At 36.2% G+C, this 20,616-nt stretch overlaps 1 protein-coding gene across 18 annotated transcripts in view; it reads left to right on the top strand.

Annotated features, from left to right (window-relative positions):
* Window positions 1–20,616, top strand: part of LOC150099111 (paired amphipathic helix protein Sin3a-like) — a 578,777-nt gene that overhangs the window by 443,590 nt on the left and 114,571 nt on the right. For all 18 annotated transcript variants that reach the window (XM_090404589.1, XM_090404593.1, XM_090404598.1 and 15 more), the window contains 2 exons: window positions 1,827–1,996; window positions 18,903–19,085. In XM_090404589.1, the coding sequence (XP_090260715.1) occupies window positions 1,827–1,996; window positions 18,903–19,085 (353 nt within the window). The remainder of the gene's footprint in view (window positions 1–1,826; window positions 1,997–18,902; window positions 19,086–20,616) is intronic.

Here is a 20,616-nt window from a genome sequence, read left to right on the forward strand (position 1 = left end):
GCCACCTCAAAAAGAAAAATAATGTAAGATAACCTGTTATTGCTAAATAGCAGATATCCTACAGCACCTTAACAACAGAATTTTCTTTGGGAGCAAATTTCCAGATACCTGGCAAAAGGAGGCAATTATAGTTGCCTTTCCTAAGCCAGGGAAGGATCCAAAATTCCTAAATAACTACCATCCAATTGCTCTGAGGAAGATTCTGGAATAAATGGTTAACTGTCGTCTTTTATAGTTTCTAGTGAATAACAACAACCTTTTTTTTTTTTTTTTTTTTTTTATTTCAGAATACAATCTGGAATTCAACTACTAATCATCTTGTCCAGCTGGAGGCATCCATTAAAGATGCCTTCCTAATATGCAAACATCTAATGTTTTTTTCGATATGGAAAAATCATATGACACTGCTTGCAGATTTGGAATACTGAAAGACTTGTATAATTTCAGGTTTAGAGGGAATCTTCCTTTTTTAGCAAAAACTTCTTGTCTAACTGAATCTTCCAAGTTTTAGTGCGAACTGCCCTCTCTGCTCCTATAATTCCCACAACTTCTATTTTAAGTGTTGCGCATTCTGCAGTCAAGGTCAACTCAATAGCAGAACAACTTCCTCCAACAGTAAGTAATGTCCTCTGTGTGGATAACTTCATCCTCTTTCATTCATACGACAGCTGCAGCAAGCCATTGACAATCTCTCAGAATGGGCGCTTGCAAATGATTCAGAAGCTCTTTGTTTTTAGGGTCGGAGACCCCCCGAATCTTCTGTAAATAACTGACTTCACTGTTGTCTTGACCTTCAGATTTGGCAGCAACAATCTCTACATATGAATCACCTTCAATACCTTTTTTTACTTTCAAGTCACCAACATAATCTTGTCTAATCCCCTTAACTTAAGGCAGAATTACTTTTAACATTCTGTTACGTCAAATCAGCATAATGCACAATTTTAACCTTTACAATATTTTTATAATTTGTGAACAATTTCTATATCATTCTTTTTGTTAGTTAGCTTTACACGTTTACAATCAGCACTTCTCCTTTAAAATACAGTAATGCACAATTTTGTTCTTTCCGCATGATTTATGACCTTTGTAAAAAACAATGTCGGAAAATCTTTATATAAAATTTCACCGCATAGAATTTTACAGAGTCCCATTCAATGTGACACACATCTTCTCTTTCTTTTGCTTGTTTATCAATTCTACTATTGCTGTTGTTCACTTGTTCTCTTCTAGTATTTCTTGTGTGAACTTACCATGTGTTTCTCCCTCTACTCGACTGTCTTAACTCCTATCGGGGAAATTTCTTTAGTGCCAAAATCACAGGAGAATTTGTATCTTTCTAAGAAATCATTTCCTAATATCACCTGAACTCTTGGGCGAGATGTCCCTGGGAGAATCAATAAATCTTGCTAGACACTCAGGCAAAATTCAGGCAACCTCATACTGACTCTCATCTTTCTTGGAGCATACATTGTGGGATTTGAAATTCCTCTTATCTTGATCGGTCTCCTTAGCTTAGTCACGCAATTGGAAACACGGGAGCTTATTCTTTCGAAAAACAATTCAACCTCAGATTTGCCAAACCATCTTCTTATGTTATGTTTTTAACTGTGTGTGTGTGCTTCTGTGCATTCACACATATGCACTGATGCAAGTTTTGCACTCTTTATAGGATGTAACTTTAATACTCTAACAGGATCACACAAGGGGTCTAACCACACATAATAATTATATATAATTGTAAAAGGATATATAGTATGTTCAGAGTATAATTTCATGTAATCTGATTTATTTCTGTTTATTGATTTACACAAAAATATTTATAGATGAAATTGATGTTGAAGATTATTATCCCTCATTTATGGATATGATAAAAAGTTTACTTGATGGAAATATGGACAGTAATCAGTATGAAGATACATTGAGAGAAATGTATGGAATTCATGCATATATTGCTTTTACTTTGGATAAAGTAGTACAGAATGCTGTACGCCAGGTAAATTCCTAATTGTGTGTGTGTGTGTGTGTGTATATATATATATAAATTAATATCTCATTTAATTTTTAATAATAATAGTAATAAGCTAATGCCTTTTATTTTCGTATACAGAGTAGGCAAGGCCTTTTAACCCTGTCTAGCTTTTGGAGACTGAGTGGGCAGTTCAATCTCCACCGGTAGCCATTCAGAGATAGCTGGCCCATGTATATCACTAATTATAGGCAGCCACCAATGAAGAGACTGGAAACAAGTGTTACCATCTCTTGATACCTAACCCTTAGAGGATGTTACTGTCTGAAATAATGTGGGTTCTACAGTCGATTTTCTTGAGTTGAAGACATGAAAAACCTGAGTTTCCGGGAGGAAAAATCTGCTTTCCTGTGCCAGAGATCGACTAACTCTGGAACTTGTCGAAGAAAGGCCTAGAAAAAGTTAATCCAGTTGGTGACTAGACTTGGCTTTTTTCCCCAGTTATTAACAGACCTTTTATTGCTGAAATGGAGTAAATATGGTCACTTTGTAGGCTATAACTAAGATCAGAAGATTTGGACTGTGTGTTTTAGATTAGGGAATTGATAAATTGAACTTGCTTTTAGTCCACATTTTCTTTGTTAAAAAGTATGCCAGAGCATAATCTCGGCTAAAGATTGTCTACTGACTGTGTTTTGTAAATTTGAATATAAACAACAAAAATTCAAAATATATTTCATTATATTTATAACAAGTAGAGATACCTCCTTATAAGGATTTAATACAGTCACATCTGAACTACTCTACACAGATTTAATTGTCCTGAGTTTTTGGAGATTAGATAGCTATAGAGAGAATCCAGAGATAACTAAGATATGTTGATTCTCGTAGACAGGCTTATACGTTGGTTATGCATTATTAAAACACTTAAGGAATAGAACAACATAGTTAAGGATATAAATTAAATTAAACTTTAATAAATATTTTCCGATATTTCGGCAACGCCACATTGCCATTTTCTAAATTTCGGAACACAAGGACTACATCCGTTTTCACAAATACAGTCATTCTGGGCTTGCAGAGCATGCTCTGGATACACGCCACAGAATACGGTGGAAGAAAGCTACAGTGATACACCGTAGCAAATACAAATTTGAAAGACTCTTTATGGAATCAGCCTCAGCCCTAAGAAATTCTCCAAACCTCAACAAATTTGGTTGTATGCGACTGCCCCAAATTTGGGAGGCCTACATCTGCAGACCTTCAGCCCAACGGCCAAGAGCACCTACTTAGCCCGCTAGTGGGCACCATCAGGACTGTTAGGAGAACAATAGCTTCATCTCTTCATTCCCAGTTTCTGTGTTGTAGTGCCTACGTGCACGTAACTTTTTTGTAAGTTCCTTTAGAAAATGGCAATGTGACGTTGCCGAAATATCGGAAAATATTTATTAAAGTTTAATTTAATTTATATCCTTAACTACATTGTTCTATTCCTTAAGTGTTTTAATAATAACTAAGATATGTAGTGCTTTATATAAGAATCCAGTTGAAGGGATTTTCTAGGTTTCAAAATTTGGGTGATAGGTGGAATATTTTATTTATTTTTATTATTTTTTTTTATCTGACTCCCATTCATGATCGGTTGGGAACCTATATAATTACTACTGTGGGTGGATGGAGAATTTTTTTGTACTTCGTTTCTTACCTGATATTAATGGTGAAAGAAACAAATTATTACTTATTTCTCTTATGAAGAGATAACTGTGCAGCATCCACAAAAGTATAGTAAAAGACATATATACACAGTAAAAAATGTTCCATAAATTAGGATTATTACACAGATATTTTCGTTAAGTATTTCAAACCATCATCAGTGGTAGAAAGTGAATAATAGGAAATTCAAAAAAGCAGCAATGGAAGAACATGGAGAATTGTCTCTTTTTTCCTTCAGTCACAAGAGTGCCAGGTATGCATATTATACTAATGGATCTAGTCCTCACATCCTTGATAACTACAATCTTTATTTCAAGGGAAGATCCCCTATTCTATATCCTTCTAGCCAACTGCTGAAAATCAGTCCTAGTTTGTCATATCCCCTTCTTTTTCACCTCTCAATTAACTTTTTAACCTATAAAGACTCAGTTTATCATCATAGGGAGCATACCACTGACCATCTTAGTCAATCTACTCTGGATCCTCTCTGCCACATCCTCATCTCAACGAAACCTAGGTGACTGGAGTTGAGTGCAGTAATCCAGATGTGGATATACCAATGTCTTATAAAGAATAATGATAAACACTAACAAGCAGTATCACTGTGTGTTTTTCAACTAAATAATCTTATGAACTATTTTGGCCACTTTAGCAATATGTCCTCTGAACTGCAACACTCCTCTATCTGATGGCACTACCAGATCCCTAGTTTCATTAATTTCCTGGAGTACAGTTCCATTAGTGTGGTATACTGTTGCATCTTTTCATCCCAAAATGCATAACTTGACACTTTCTACATTAAACTGACATCCATTATCTCTTCCATACTTGTCAGTCAATTTAATTATCCTGTGAGTTCTCTGCATTATCTTGATTAATTATTACAATACCCAATTTTGCATCATTGTCCACCAACTGAATATTTCCCTTCAAATAATTTCCTGTATAATTTATCTACAAATCAAACAGTAGTGGTCCAAGCATGCCTAGTCTCCTACTTTCTATTGGATTCTTCTCCTCCATATGTTAGTCAGAGGATGAGTCTCAGTAGATTGCAGTATGGTGGCTGCTCTTCTAAGCATGACATCCAGACCGGTACCTAGGTCATCTGCAGACGATTTGGTGCCTGCACTTAACACCTGGATGATGCGGCGGCGTAGGAAGCAGCTGCTGCATAGTCTCAACAGCTGCCTCGATGCTTCTGTTCTAGTGGCCTTATCGCCAGAGTGACGAGCATAACAGTACAAAAGCAACTCTGGCTAGTGTTGCCTTCTAATACTATCAGGCTCTCTTGCACCCTTATACTAACTGCTCTAGGCCTATGATGAGCATCCCCTTTACTTTTTCACCTCAAAAGTTGAAACCAGTCTGGGTAGTGGCCCTTCCCATAATGAAGTAGGATCTTTCTTGTGGGATAATAACACTGGACCAAGTTTAAATACCATTGAGATCACAGTTGTCTTCACCTCAGTGGAATGAAGGAGATGAGGAGATCAGTATTTAAGTCATTAGTTATTTAAATCTCGAGACCAGTCATTTGGGTACAAGGTTTCTCATATGGATTGAATTGGAAGTAGTGTTTTCAACATAACTGAATAGGATAGTAAGAGAAAGAGAAGATCATTGATGTAAAGGAAGATGAGTGTAGATAAGAGGAAGCTATCAATCATCAATCCAGTCTCAAAGGAGGGCATGAAGGATATGATAAAGTTACCCTAAGCTTTTTCTCCTCCTCATGAACATAGTTAAAACTTTGCAAGTTTTCTAACAAAGAAACAGGATATCAAAAACACTTTCAACAGATTCCTTAAATGTCATTGTCCATATTCTCAAATGGAGACAAAATTGTGTAAGTTTGGTTTCTGCAAATTTCAATCTTACCTTGCCTTGATGTATCTCTCTCTCTCTCACACACCCACACACAGTTTATGTTAGTTCTTATTTTCAATGTTCAAGTCCTTCTCCCACTAAACGTAAGATTTCCTTTCTTTGAATAGCAATAACATTGTATTTTGCATAAACATGTTGCCAGCATGGTTAGCATATTCGAATCTGCTGTGTACACGGATGTATGTGGTTGTCTTTAGGTGGGAAATTAATTTCATTATCAGCTGTAAGACTACAGCTCTGCTAATTGGAGGCCTTAACTGACAAGATAGTTTCATGTTTAGTCTCTAGAGCTGGATTTCCGAACCAGGTAAGAATATGAATTGAAAAATACATAAATATTAATAAAATAATAATAATAATAAATAAAAAAATCCTCAGCCCACTGTAGGTACACAACCTTTCATGGGTGAGAGTCAGATATCAGTTGTGTATACGAGTATATATTGTGCTTACAGCTGCTTCACCATTCTGAAAAATGGGATCTCTGTTTGATGTTCTACTTTGCATCCGAACTATGTTTTTTTTTAAGGTAATCTTAATCACAAGAAAGGTTTGAAAAGCTATAGCACATGTTAGTAGCATGAATTTTCCAAGAGTAAGAGAAGGCAGGACATAACAGTCTGTTACTTCAGGCCTCCAAAACACTCAGAAAACTTTTGAGCCTTTGTCATTCTTTAACAGAAAACAATGAGATCACTTACTCATTCATTCTCTCTCTCAGCAGATGCTTATCAAAATATATTCTAATAAAGAATTTAAATTAGCTGCCTATTCAGTTATTTTGTTGCTGTTATTATTATTCAGGCATTTGTGATCACAGTCTGAAGACATCACAGACCCATGCTACCCTTATTTTACGCATTCCTTATGCCTTACCTTGAAGCAATTCATTGATAGTACACTGACAACTGAACCTGGCAAGTCATACTACTCATTCACCATGCTCCAAACAAAAGGAACTTATCACAATTTTCACTCAGCTTTAGATTCTCTCAACCACTTCATTATCCTCAAGTAATCCAGGCAACTAAATATCTGTTCACAATTCCAAATGTGGTCGTATCATAGCCTATAAATGAGGGATAATAACTTCCTACTTGTGACTGTTTTCTTAGCATCCAGTCATCCTTTTGCAATATATCCTCTGAACTTGAAACTGTCTATTTACCATTATACTCAGATCCCCAGCTTCATCAATTTCTTATCATCTGTTTCCATTTTATGCACAGTTGGTAGTCTTTTTCATCCCAAAGTACATAACATTAACTTAGCCTTAATAAATAGGCAACCATTATCTTTTGAACAAATTGCTAGTCTGATCATTCTGCAGTCTTTACAGTGTCTTTATTACCTATTGCCGTTCCTAATTTTGTATCATGAGCAATCCTCTATCCTAGTTGGCTGAGTAGATAGTCTCTCTCAACCAGTAAATCTTGAGTTAGAAACATCACATTGTTGGCACTGATATCTTGTAAATGTCATGAATTGGGAGATGAATTTCATTTTCCAATGTTAAACCATCATCCTGTTTATTGGCAGCCTAAAGTGGCTTGAAAAAGTTCCATCTTTGGTCTGTATAGACAAAGGCTTCCAAAGCGTTTAAACTTTAAAGACCACCCAGAATGCTGACGTACTAAAAGTTTACAGCCTTTCTGCAGTGAAATTCACATTTATTGGGTATTATTTATTGGAGCCACAATTTATAATCCCTGCTCTTGGTCCCCTTTGAAACTCACTTTTCATCAATTCAGTCTATCTCTGTCCTGTGATAGTAGGACATCGATATTTCCTGAACTCTGTATTTATGCCATATTATCGTTGATTTTATATGTTTTGATAACTTTTATTGGTTCTATATCAGTGCTGATTTCTTTATTATTATTTTCTGTTATTAAATTTGAATCCTGACATAAATTATATTCTTATCCATTGTTTCTCTTGTATTATGTTGATTTGTGCTGTATCTTTTTCTTTGTTTAATTTCCTTAATATTTTGTAGGTTATGTCTTCTCTTTTATTAATAAATCTGTTCGAAGAATTGGTGAGCTTTCTATACTATGGTTTTAACTATATTTCTTTTGTTTTTGTATATTTCTTCTGTTTCCTTTGTATGTTTTTGAAGGAGTACTTCAGATGCTGCGTTATGGATTATCTTTATTAAAATTTTCCATTCTTCTTCTGTATCTTCACTGACTTGGGCTTCTTTTTAGATAATTTGTTAATCATTATTCATATGCCATTCTAATGCTTTCTTCTTGCTATAGATATACTTGTTCTGTTTCTTGTTTTTTCTAATTTCCTTTCTCCAATTTGCTAGTATTTCTATTTTAGAGACTACTAAATAATGATATGAAAATATTTCACTTCCTCTGTAAACATGTGTATCTCTCACATGAAGCTAGTTTTTGATTAGTAATGATATCATAGGTATTATTTCTGGGAAAATTCCCATGTTACTCCTCTTAAATTATTTTTATGGCTATTTTGCCTGCTTTCGTTTAGGAGTGCTCCTTCTTTAATGTCATTGGCTTTTTACTCAAGAATTCTTAGGGCATTACAGATGTATTTTAGAGACAAATATATGCAGAATAATAGAGGAAGAAAATTTGCACATACCTTTTTTGGATGTTCTATGTTGTCTTATTTCTGCGATGTGCATACTTCTGCTGTTAGGCTGTTAAATGGGAAGGAGGTTTTGGAAAAAGTGTGGGAGGTGGGGTAGAGGCAATATGGGAGAATTAATTTGAAAAAAACTATATATATATATATATATATATATATATATATATATATATATATATATATATATATATATATATATGCGATATCTATTCTATATGACATGATTCCCTCTGTTATTCATTATCTATATGGATCACATTATGAAGGAAAGTGATATTAAACATGATATCAAAATTGGAGATGTTAATGTCAGCTTTATGCGGACGATGTTATACTTCTAAATAAATCTGCTACAAGTGTGCCAGATTCATTGACCAAATTGAATAACTGTTGTAATAGATATGGTATGAAGGTCAGCAATACAAAGACAATGAAAATAGGCAGAATCATTGAAAATGTCAACTGCATTGAACGGAGAACCTGTGGAACAAGTAAAACATTTCAGCTGCTTAGGCACGATTTTTAGTGAAGATGGTAAATTAAATATGGAAATAGACAGTAGAATCAACAAAGCTGGTATGGTGGGAAGTCGATTGAATGAATTTGTATGGAATAAGAGAGAAATTAGTCGGAACACTAAATTAGCCATATACAAGACAGTGTTCAAATCAATTTTTTAACTTATGTATCTGAGAGCTGGTGTCAGAAGTAAAACGCGTGACCAAAGACTAGAGACCACACATATGAGAGTCCTGAGAAAGATTAGAGGCGTGAACAGATGGCATCAATGGCAATATCATATTAAAAATGAGGATATTATGAAAGAACTTGACATTTTCAGCAACCAGGAATGCGTTAGCAGAGCTAATCTCAGGTGGTATGGTTACTTAAACAGAATGAGCTAGGAAAGATTAGCAAAACAAGTGTTCTCTGCCAGGTTGCCTGGAAAACGACCCAGAGGAAGACCAATATATAGGTGGATTGATACAATACAAAGTGCCTTAGACGATAGAAATACAAGATCTGATAATGTTGGAGTCTTGACAAGTAACAGACTAATTTGGAGGAAAATTGTAGAAGGAATTTAGTAATGATGTAAATTTTTTATGTAGCACTATCATATCCTATACACCCCTTGAGGGTACATGACAGGAATTTGATGATGATGATATATATGTTATATACATATATTATTATTTTTAAGGGCTTTTTTTGGAGGGGGACGAGATGAAAGAGGGGCTGAAAATAGAAATTGTTTTTTTTGAGGAAGGGTGAGGGTTTATGGGAAAAGGGGTCGGAGAGAGAGTTGACGGGGTGCGAGCTGATTTGACTGTGTGTCATCATCGAAGCTCATGGGAGAAGGCTGTATTCTAAACTAACTTCTGCATGAGTTCCGACTCATGAATTCTTGAGTAAAAAGCCAATGACATTAAAAAAGGAGCATCCTAAGCAAAATCAGGCAAAATAGCCATAAAAATGATAGTAATGATATCAATTATAGATCTTCTTATGCCATTCCTAGTATATTTATTTATATTCTGTTTTTGAAAAAAAGTACTGACTATTTTAAAATTATTGAAAGTCATCATCATCATCAAATTCCTGCCATGTACCCTCAAGGGGTGTACAGGATATGACAGTACTACATGAAAAAATTACATCATTACTAACTTCCTATCTACAATTTTCCTCCAAATCAGTCTGTTACTTGTCAAGACTCCAACATTATCAGATCTTTTATTTCTATCCTCTAAGGCACTTTGTACCATATCAATCCACCTATATCTTGGTCTTCCTCTGGGTCATTTTCCTGCCAACCTGGCAGAGAACACTTGTTTTGCTAATCTTTCCTCTCCCATTTTATTTAAGTGACCATACCATCTGAGATTAGCTCTGCTAACGCATTCCTGGATGCTGACAATGTCAAGTTCTTTCCTAATATCCTCATTTTTAATATGATATTGCCATCTGTTCACGCCTCTAATCATTCTCAGGACTCTCATATCTGCGGTCTCTAGTCTTTGGTCAAGTGTTTTACTTCTGACCCAGCTCTCAGATCCATAAGTTAAAATTGGTTTGAACACAGTCTTGTATACAGCTAATTTAGTGTTCCGACTAATTTCTTTCTTATTCCATATGAATTTATTCAGTTGACTTCCCACGATACCAGCTTTGCTGATTCTGTTGTCTATTTCTATATTTAGTTTACCATCTTCAGTAAAAATTGTGCCTAAGTAGCTGAAATGTTTTACTTGTTCCACAGGTTCTCCATTCACAACACAGTTGACATTTTCAATGATTCTGCCTATTTTTCATTGTCTTTGTCTTTTTATTGCTGACCTTCATACCATATCTATTACAACAGCTATTCAATTTAGTCAGAGAATCTTGCAGACTTGTAGGAGATTTATTTAGAAGTATAACATCATCTGCATAAAGCAAAGAACTGACATTAACATCTCCAATTTTGATATCAGGTTTAATACCACATTCCTTCATAATGTGATCCATATAGATAATGAATAACAGACAGGATAATGTACATCCTTGTCTCACACCAGATTTAACATTAAACCATCTTCCTGTACTTCCTTCAATTCTAACTGCTGACTCACAACTCAAATAAAGACTAAGTATTGCTTGATATAATGCCCCATTGACACCATATAACTGCAGCGTATTGAATAGCTTCTCTCTTGGCACCTTGTCATATGCCTTTTCCAAATCGACAAAACTTAAATACAGATCTTTGTTATATTCCCATGCTATCTCGACTATTTGTCGTAAAGTGAAGATCTGATCCTGACAGCCTCTATTTGACCTGAATCCAGCTTTTTCTTCACCAAGCTTTTCTTCCACAATTCTTCTCAACCGTTTCTCAAGTATACTTGCATAGATCTTGCCAGGAACACTCAGTAGGGAAATACCTCTGTAATTCTCACATTCAGTTTTATTTCCCTTTTTTATATATGGGTACTATGAGAGCTCTACTCCAATCATCGGGAATTCGTCCCTCTGTCCAGGCTTTCTGAACTATGCAGTGCAGCCACTGTAAGACTCTTATACCACCATACTTCAGCATTTCTGGTCGAATATCATCTACTCCTGCTGCCTTTCCACATTTTAAGCCTTTGATGGCTTTTTCTACTTCAAGTATGGATATGTATTCCTGACTGCATGCCTGGTCAGTGTTTTTTATCACTGTGCTGTCATCACTGCTTGTTTCATTTAGCAGTTTTTCAAAGTAATTACTCCATACTTCAAGGATATCTTTTTCTCCTGTTTTCATTTCACCTTTATCATCTCTGATTCCTTTTACAGCACTCTTTCCTCCATTCCTAAGCTTCTTCAACAACCTCCAGAATATTTTGCCACCTTCTTGATATTTATTTTCTATATTCTTGCCAAAGTCCTCCCATGACTTTTGTTTAGCTAGTTTTACACACTGTTTAGCTTTCTTACATTTGTCTCTGTATTCTGTAATAGTAAAAGCTGACTTATTTGCCAGGAACTTTTGATATGCTTTCTTCTTTTCCTTCACTGCCTCTTTAACTTCCTGTGGCCACCAGGGAGTTCTGATTTTTTTATCTTTGCACACAACCTCACCACATGCCTCTCTGGCAGAATCAATCAATGTTTCCTTCAGAGTTTGCCACTGAATCTCCAAGGTTTGATTCCTGTTCTCAAACTTTTTCATTTTCTTTTCAATAATATTTCTGTATTTTAGTCTACAGTTTACATCTGAGAGCTGCTCAACTTTTATTCGCTTTAAAACTTTCTTACATGTTATTCTTTTCAATATGAAATTCAATTTTATCCTGCTCAAGACTAAATAGTGATCACTTCCAATTTCAAATCCTCTGTACACTCTGGTGTCCTGCACCAGAAAGAAAACATCACTATCAACAATAACATAGTCAATGAGACTTTTCTTATTCCTAGCCTCTTCTCTCCATGTGAATTTGTGCACATTTTTATGTTGGAACATGGTGTTAGTAATAACCAGTCCATGTCCTGAGCAGAAATCCAACAGATATTTGCCATTATTATTAGCTTTGCTCTTTTCTCCAAATTTTCCCAAAATATTTTTGTATGTCTCACAATCATTTCCTACTCTACTATTTAGATCCCCAACAAGGACCAACTTTTCCTTTTTCATTGTGTCAGTTGCTTTTTCTAAAGCCTCAAAAAATTCCTTCACTTCTACCTTAGTAGAACCTTCTGTGAGACCATAGGCACAAATAAGTCTCATTGTCCAGTTCCCCATTCTCATATTTGCCCACATTACTCTACTTGAGACTGACTGCCATTCAAGAAGATTAGCCTTGTATTTTGTGTTGAATACTATGGCTACTCCTTCTTTTCTTTGATTGTTATTGCCTGAATATAACATTTTGTATTTATTGCTCAGAAAGATCTCACCAGTTTTGGTCTTTTTTGTTTCAGTCACCCCTATTATGTCGATCTGGTACTTATCTAATTCCTCAGCTAGCTCCATTTCTTTGCCATTCAGGCTTCTTACGTTGATAGTACCGATCTTTATCTCTGGTGATGTTGAGTTGGGGTTTGTTTTCAGATTTGTTCCAGTAGCTGACTTTTCGCTGTTCGCCCTGGTTCCCTGGCGAAAACAACGGGGGCCTTGTTTAACTGGGCGACGCCCCAGCCGGCATGAAATTTTGTCATGTTGTACCATCATTTTTTATTTTGGTTTAACCAATAAGAATACAGTTTGGTCGGCTAAATCCCAAATTGCCAGCCCATCCTCGTTCGTTCAGTATCAAAGTAGATACCCAACAGGGTGCACCACGAGAAGGTGATGATTGGACATTAAGTCAGAAGCCCTGGTCGGTTCTCCGCATTCCTTTAAAGGCTATGTGGAGCTCTCCTCTCAGTTATACAGCTTTGACCCTTAAGCACCCCATTATTGAAAGTAGAGAAGTATAATACTTATTGACTATTGTTATTCATACAAATTTCTACTTATTTTCCTATGACATCATCAAATTCCTGAGATATACCCTCAAGGGTTGTACAGGATATTATGATGATCATTACTAACTTCCCATCAACAATTTTCCTCCAAATCAACCTATTATCTGTCAAGACTCCAAGATTATCAGATCTTAACATTGCTGTCTACTAAGGCATTTTTTAATGTATCAATCCACCTATATCTTGGTCTTCCTCTGGGACTTTTTCCTGCCAACCTGGCAGAGAACACTGGTTTTGCTAATCTTTCCTCTCCCATTCTATTTAAGTGCCCATACCACCTGAGATTAGCTCTGGTAACACATTCCTGGATGGTAACACAGTCAATTCTTTTCTAATATCCTCGTTTTTAATATGATATTGCCATTGATGCTCTGTTCACACTCCTAATCTCATATCTGTTTTCTCCAGTCTTTGGTCAAGGTTTTATTTCTATCACAGCTGTCAGGTCCATAAGTTAAAATTGGTTTGAACACTGTCTTGTATACAGCTAATTTAGAGTTTTGACTAATTTCTCTCTTATTCCATACAAATTTCTTCATTTAACTTCCTGCCATACCAGCTTTGTTGATTCTATTGTCTATTTCCATATTTCATTTTCACTAAATTTCATCTTCACCAAAAATCGTACCTAAGTAGCTGAAATGTTTTACTTGTTCTATAGGTTCTCTATTCACAATGTAGTTGATATTTTCAATGTTTCTGTCTATTTTCATTATCATTGTTTTGATACATTGCTAACCTTCATACCAAATCTATTACAACAGTTATTCAATTTAGTCAGGGACTCTTGCAGACTTCTGCCAGATTTATTTAGGTATAACATCATCTGCATAAAGTAAAGAGCTCAGATTAACATCTCCATTTGTTATATCAGGTTTAATACTGCTTTCCTTCATAATGTGATCCATAGAGATAATGAATAACAGACAGGATAATGTACATCCTTGTCTCACACCACGTTTAATATCAAACCATCTTCCTGTACATCCTTGTCTCACACCACGTTTAATATCAAACCATCTTCCTGTACATCCTTCAATTCTAACTGCTAACTTACAACTCAAATAAAGACTAAGTTTTCCTTGATATAATGCCCCACTGACATCATATAACTGTAATGTTTTGAACAGCTTCTCTCTTGGTACCTTGTCATATGCCTTTTCCAGATCTACAAAACCTAAATACAGATCTTTGTTATATTCCCATGCTTTCTGAACTATTTGTTGTAAAGTGAAGATCTGATCCTGACAGCCTCTATTTGGCCTGAATTCAGCTTGTTCTTCACCTAGCTTTTCTTCCACAATTCTTCTCAACCGTTTCTCAAGTATACTTGCATATATCTTACCAGGAACACTCAGTAATGAAATGAGACTGTAATTCTCACATTCAGTTTAATTTCCCTAATTTGTATATGGGGTACTATGAGTGCTCTACTCCAATCATCGGGAATTTGTCCCTCTGTCCAGGCCTTCTGAACTCTGCAGTGCTGCCACTGCAAGACTTTTCTATCTCTGTAGAAATAATTGAGCATTTCTGGTCAATTATCATCTACTCCTGCTACCTTTCCACATATCAGGCTTTTGGTGGCTTTATGGATATGTATTCCTGATTGCATGCTTGTTGAGTATTATTTTTTACCACTACTGTCACTGCTTGTTTCATTTAGCAATTTTTTGTAGGAATTACCCCACATATCAAGGATTTCTTTTTCTTCATTTTCATGTCACCCTTTATAGCACTGAGCTTTTTCAATAGCCTCCAGAATATTTTGTTACTTTCCTAATATTTATTATTATTATTATTTCGGTCAACTCCAAGGAGTCCATAGACTCATCGAGGGAGGCCTTAACATCATGTCAAGAACAACTATTCAACATTCACAGAGTATCTATGATACTTCGCCTTGAACTCATTTGCAGTCATGGCATCCACAACAGACTGGTAGCTTATTCCACTCATTCACCACTCTCTAAGTAAAAAACTTACCTCTAACACCCTTGCTAACCACACTCTTGCCAGGCTTCCATGTATGGCCCATAGTCCTCCCACCATCAGTCCTATTCTCAAAAATATCTTCTGAATTAATCCTATAGAAACCGTTCAGCAATTTGAATGTCTCATTCATATCTCCCCTTTTCTGCCTGTCAACCAATTATGCAACCCACAAATCTTCTACCTGTTCTCATAAGGTTCATTCCATAGATCTGCTATCATCTTGGTCACTTGTCTCTGGATCCTCTCCACCTCCTCCCCATCAAGAAGGAACCCTGGGGTGCCCATATCTGGGCACAGTAGTCTAGATGGGGTCTTATCAAGGCTCGATACAGAGGAACAATAACGTGTTTGTTTCAGCTTGTTAAAGTATTTTTCAGCAACCAAGTGATTTGAAGAGCTGATTTAGCTACTTTTGTGATGTTCCCCCTAAACTTCATCTCCGCATCCACCAACACTCCCAAGTCCCTGGTCTTGTCAATCTCCTGGAGTACAGTTCCACTGATGTGATATACTAGTGCTAATCTTTTCACCCTAAAATGCATAACCGTACATTTTGCCACATTAAATTGACATCCATTCTCCTTAGCCCAGTCCTCCAAACTATCGAAATCATCCTGCAAAATTTTGACATCCTGTGCACTCACTATTGCTCTACCCAACTTTGCATCATCAGCAAACAAATGAACAGTTCTTCTCATATCCTTTCTTATATCGTTAATGAACAAATTGAACAGTAGTGGTCCAAGAATAGAACCCTGTGACACATCACTAGTCACAGGCCGTCTTTTGGACTCTACTCCTGAATAAAGCACTCTCTGATATCTCTCCATCAACCACCCTCCTATCCATCTCACCAACCCTATATCCATCCCCATATGCTGCAGTTTACGGATTAGTATTCCATGTGGTATCCTGTCAAATGCCTTTGCCAGGTCCAGCAGTATCACTGTAAACCCATTTCCCTTATCCAGTCCAGCCGTCACTGTGTTATAAAACTTGAGCAAGTTACTGAGGCATGATCTACCCTTCACAAAACCATGTTGTCCCCCATACAGTATCCCCTTGTCATCTATCCAATCCTGTATTTTCTCTTTACTATTTTCTCCAAGACCTTGACAACGATTCTTGATATGCTGATCGGTCGGTAATTTACAACAGCAGTCTTGGCGCCTCCTTTATGCAGTGGAACTATTTTTTCCTCTTTCTATCCCCTTGGGACTAACCCAGACCCGAGACTCAAATTAAACAAAATGGTCAAGTGCACTGACAATGTTATTTTCTATGTTCTTACTAAAGTCTTCCCACGACTGTTGTTTAGCTAGTATTACACAGTGTTTAGCTTTCTTACATTTTATTATTATTATTATATATAAGGTGCCTCCATGGATTCAAAAGACTCATCGCAGGAGACTCAACATACTAACCGTTATTCACACAATACCTGTCATACTTCCCCTTGAATTCATTCACAGATGAAGCATTCACAACCACCTCTGGCAACGCATTCCACCCATTTACAACCCTCCAAGCAAAAAATCTAGTCCTAATACCCTTGCTAACTACACTCTTACACAATCTCCAGGGATGACCCCTCGTTCTCTCCTTTCCTGCACTGGTCTTAAAAAAGTTATCAATATCAATCCTATAAAACCCCCTTTAATAATTTATATGCCTGTATCATATCTCCTCTCCTATGTCTATCAACTAGTTTTTGAAGCCCACAGACCTTCAATCTATCCTCATAGGAAATATCCCACAGGCCTGCAACAATTTTCGTAACCTGCGTCTGAATCCTCTCCACCATTTCCACATCACCAAGAAATCCAGGTGACCAGATCTGTGCACTTAGTCCAAATGAGGTCTTATTAATGCCTTATAAAGTGGGACAATCACTTCCTTATCCCTGCTTGTCAGTGTGTTCTTCTATAACCATGTAATCTGATGTGAAGTTTTGCCAACCTTTGCAATATGCCCTCGAAACTTAAAGTTCTCTGTCCACAATAACTCCCAAGTCCCTAGCCTCATCAACTTCTTACAGTTCAGTTCCATTAATATAGTAAGCAGCATGTGATCTCATTCTTCCGAAGAGCATCACCTTACACTTGGCCACATTAAACTGGTAGCCATTTAGTTTAGCCCAAACCGTCAGCCTATTTAAGTCATTCTGCAAGATATCCACATCATCTGAATTAACTATCGCTCTTCCTAGTTTTGCATCATCAGCAAACAAGTGGATATCTCCTTTTAAAGTATTCCCAATATCGTTGATGTATAAATTAAATAATAGAGGACTGAGCCCTGAGGCACACCACTAGTCATCTGCCTTCTACTGGGCTCCCCTCCACCATAAACCATTCTTCCACTAACTACCCTCTAATCCAAATCACTAGCCTTGCCTCTGTCTCTGTATTCTCTAAGAGCACGAGCTGACTTATTTGCCAGGAACTTTTGATATGGTTTCTTCTTTTCCTTCACTTCCCCTTTAACTTCCTGTGTCCACAATGGAATTCTGAATTTTCTATCCTTGCAGACAACCTAAAACATGCCTCTCTCGCTGAATCAGTGAATGTTTTCTTCAGGGCTTTCCAAATGAACACTGAATCTCCAAGTTTTGTTCCTGTTCTGAAACTCTTTAATTTTTCTTGAATAACGTTTGTGTATTTTTGTCTGCAGTTCATATCTGAGAGCTGTTCAACTTTTATTTGCTTTAAAACTTTCTTACGTGTTCTTCTTTTCGATATTGATCACTTCCAATTAAAAATCCTCTGTACACTCTAGTGTCTTGCACCAGTGGGAAAACATCACTATCAACAATACCATATTCATTGAGACTTTATTTATTCTTTGCCTCTTCTCTCCATGCGAATTTGTGCACGTTTTTATGTTGGAACATTGTGCTTGTAATAACCAGTCCATGTCCTGAGCAGCAGTCCAACAGTTTTTCACTAAGACATTTAGGATTGAATTATTTCTAGCATTAAGATCTCCTGCTATTAATATATAGCCATTTTTCTTACATTTGTTTAACTGTTTTTGTAGTTCCTCATAAAATTCTTTGGAATTTTCTTTCCTACCTTCTTCAGGTGCATATACTCCTGTGATATTTAAGTAGCTTCTATTTGTTTTTAATTTCGAAGTTATGATTTGATCGTTTACAAAATTTGACTTTTGTATTCTTTTTTCCCATTTATTATTCACTAAAATAGCCACACCCTGATATGTTGGTCCACTCCACTATGTAGCATAGTAAAACCATCTATATTTTTTGTTCCCTTTAATTTCTTTTTTTTTTTTTTTTGTTTTTAGTTGTTTTACCAATTCTAATTCATCTATTGTTGTGCTTCGCACATTCAGCTTAGCTACTTTTAAAATGTCTGAGATTCCTAATCATTTACTTTTATTCTTTCTTGGTCGTTTTCCATTGTTTCAGTCTACTGAATTTTCCAGTTCAAGAATCTGAGTTATAGACATTTTTTCTTTAGATTAGAACTTGCATTCCAAAATATTTCCTGTTTAAGTGATTAATAAATAATAATTTACTTTCTTTCTGTAGTAAAGTTACTGATATTTGATTTAAATGACTGCAGATTGCATTTAGTTAATACTATTAGACAAAACTTATGCAAATAAACAACTAATTCTTAAAATTCTCTAAATTTCTAATATTGAATTCATTTATTGCACATCTTTTGTTTTTACATATTTCTTTTCATTTGTTTAGTTACAGCATATTGTTGGTGATGATTCATGCACTTTCTGTACAGCTACATACTTGGATGAACTTAAAAATGGAGCTGCAGGTGGCTCTTGTGCTACTGCTTCTTTTCGGAGCAGTTCTGAGATGGTGTATCAGAAGAGAGTTGAGCAAATGTTCAATGATGAAAATTGTTTCAAAATAATACTAGTAAGTTTTTAAAAAATTTCTCTTATTAATCTGTTTAATTTGGATAATTTTTTGTCAGATGCAGTTAACAGGTAAAATATTTCATTGCCTAATTTGCTCTGTCCATAATTCAAAAAGCCCAACACAACCAAGTGAATTTTGTTGTTAGTCTTCAGAGTTTAGTGGGTTTTTTATTATTTATTTTTTTATTCCATGATCATATTTATTTGAAAATCTACATTGAGTGTATCAAAATTCTAGTAGCAAGGCTTATACGTTGGTCAGACATAACTGGTAATTAGTTTACGGAATTAACAACGCATATAAAGTATATTAATTAAAGGTAACTTTAATGAATAACTTCTATATTTCGGCAACGTCAGATTGCCATCTTCAGGAACATAAAGATATGGTATGTGCACGCAGGCACTAACACAAAGCAAATGAGGAAGAAAGCAAGAAACTAATATTGTTCCTAAAGTCCTAATGGTGCCCTCTGGCGGGCTAATTTGGTAGTCTTGGCAGTTGGGCTGAAGTTCTCATAATGTAAGTCTCCCAAATTTGGGGTAGTTTCATGCACCCAAATTTGTTGAGGTTAGGAACGTTTTTTAGAGCTGCTGAAGATTCTTTGAATAATCTTTCGTATTTAAACTTGCTGCGATGAATTATTTTTGTTTTCTTCCAACGAATTTTATGGTGGGTATCTAAGGCGTCTCCCCCCTATTCACTAATGTCCCACTCAAAGAAACCCTAGAGCTCATCCAAGCCAAGTTTCCTCCCAATATCTCAGCCCTATTTCAGTTCACAATGAACTCAGGCTATTTCGTTTGGCAAGGAAAGTTCTACAAACAGATAGAGGGGACAGCCATGGGTTCACCGCTTTCCCCACCCTTGGCCAATTTCTTTATGGAGACATTTGAAGAGAAAGCCTTAAACTCTGCCCCACAAAAACCCACTATTTGGCTACGTTATGTGGATGATCTTTTTGCTATTTGGCCACATGGCTCAGACACACTCCATTCCTTCCTAACACACTTAAACAACCAACACCCCAGAGTTCAGTTCACCTTAGAAAAAGAGGAAAACAACACCCTCCCCTTCCTAGACACTTTAATCACCCGCCAGCTTGATGGATCTTTGGTTTTCTCTGTTCACAGAAAACCCACCCATACTGGCAGATGCATTCACCAGCAGTCCTCCCCCCCTGACAACAATATGGGGTTATAAAAACACTATATAACAGGGCAAAATTAATCTGCTCAGATGACAAGGCCCTAACTACTGAACTAAACCACATCCTCAACACTTTCTTAGCCAATGGCTATAACCCCAAAAAAATCCAAAAAATACTCAAACCAGTAAACCACAACCCTTCCCCCTCACAATAAAGATTACACCAAGTCTATCACCATCCCCCTACATTCAGGGCACCTCTGAGAAAATAACCAATATTCTCAAAAAAAATATGACCTTACTTCTTGTTACAGACCATATAAAAAGTTGGCATCCCTTATCCGCTCTACCAAAGACCAACCACTTCCCCTAGACCTAC

This window comes from Typopeltis vanoorti, chromosome 15 (genome assembly GCF_054136105.1).
Source record: "Typopeltis vanoorti isolate ZY-2024b chromosome 15, IOZ_Tvanoo_1.0, whole genome shotgun sequence".
In the NCBI taxonomy this organism is placed as follows: domain Eukaryota; kingdom Metazoa; phylum Arthropoda; class Arachnida; order Uropygi; family Thelyphonidae; genus Typopeltis; species Typopeltis vanoorti.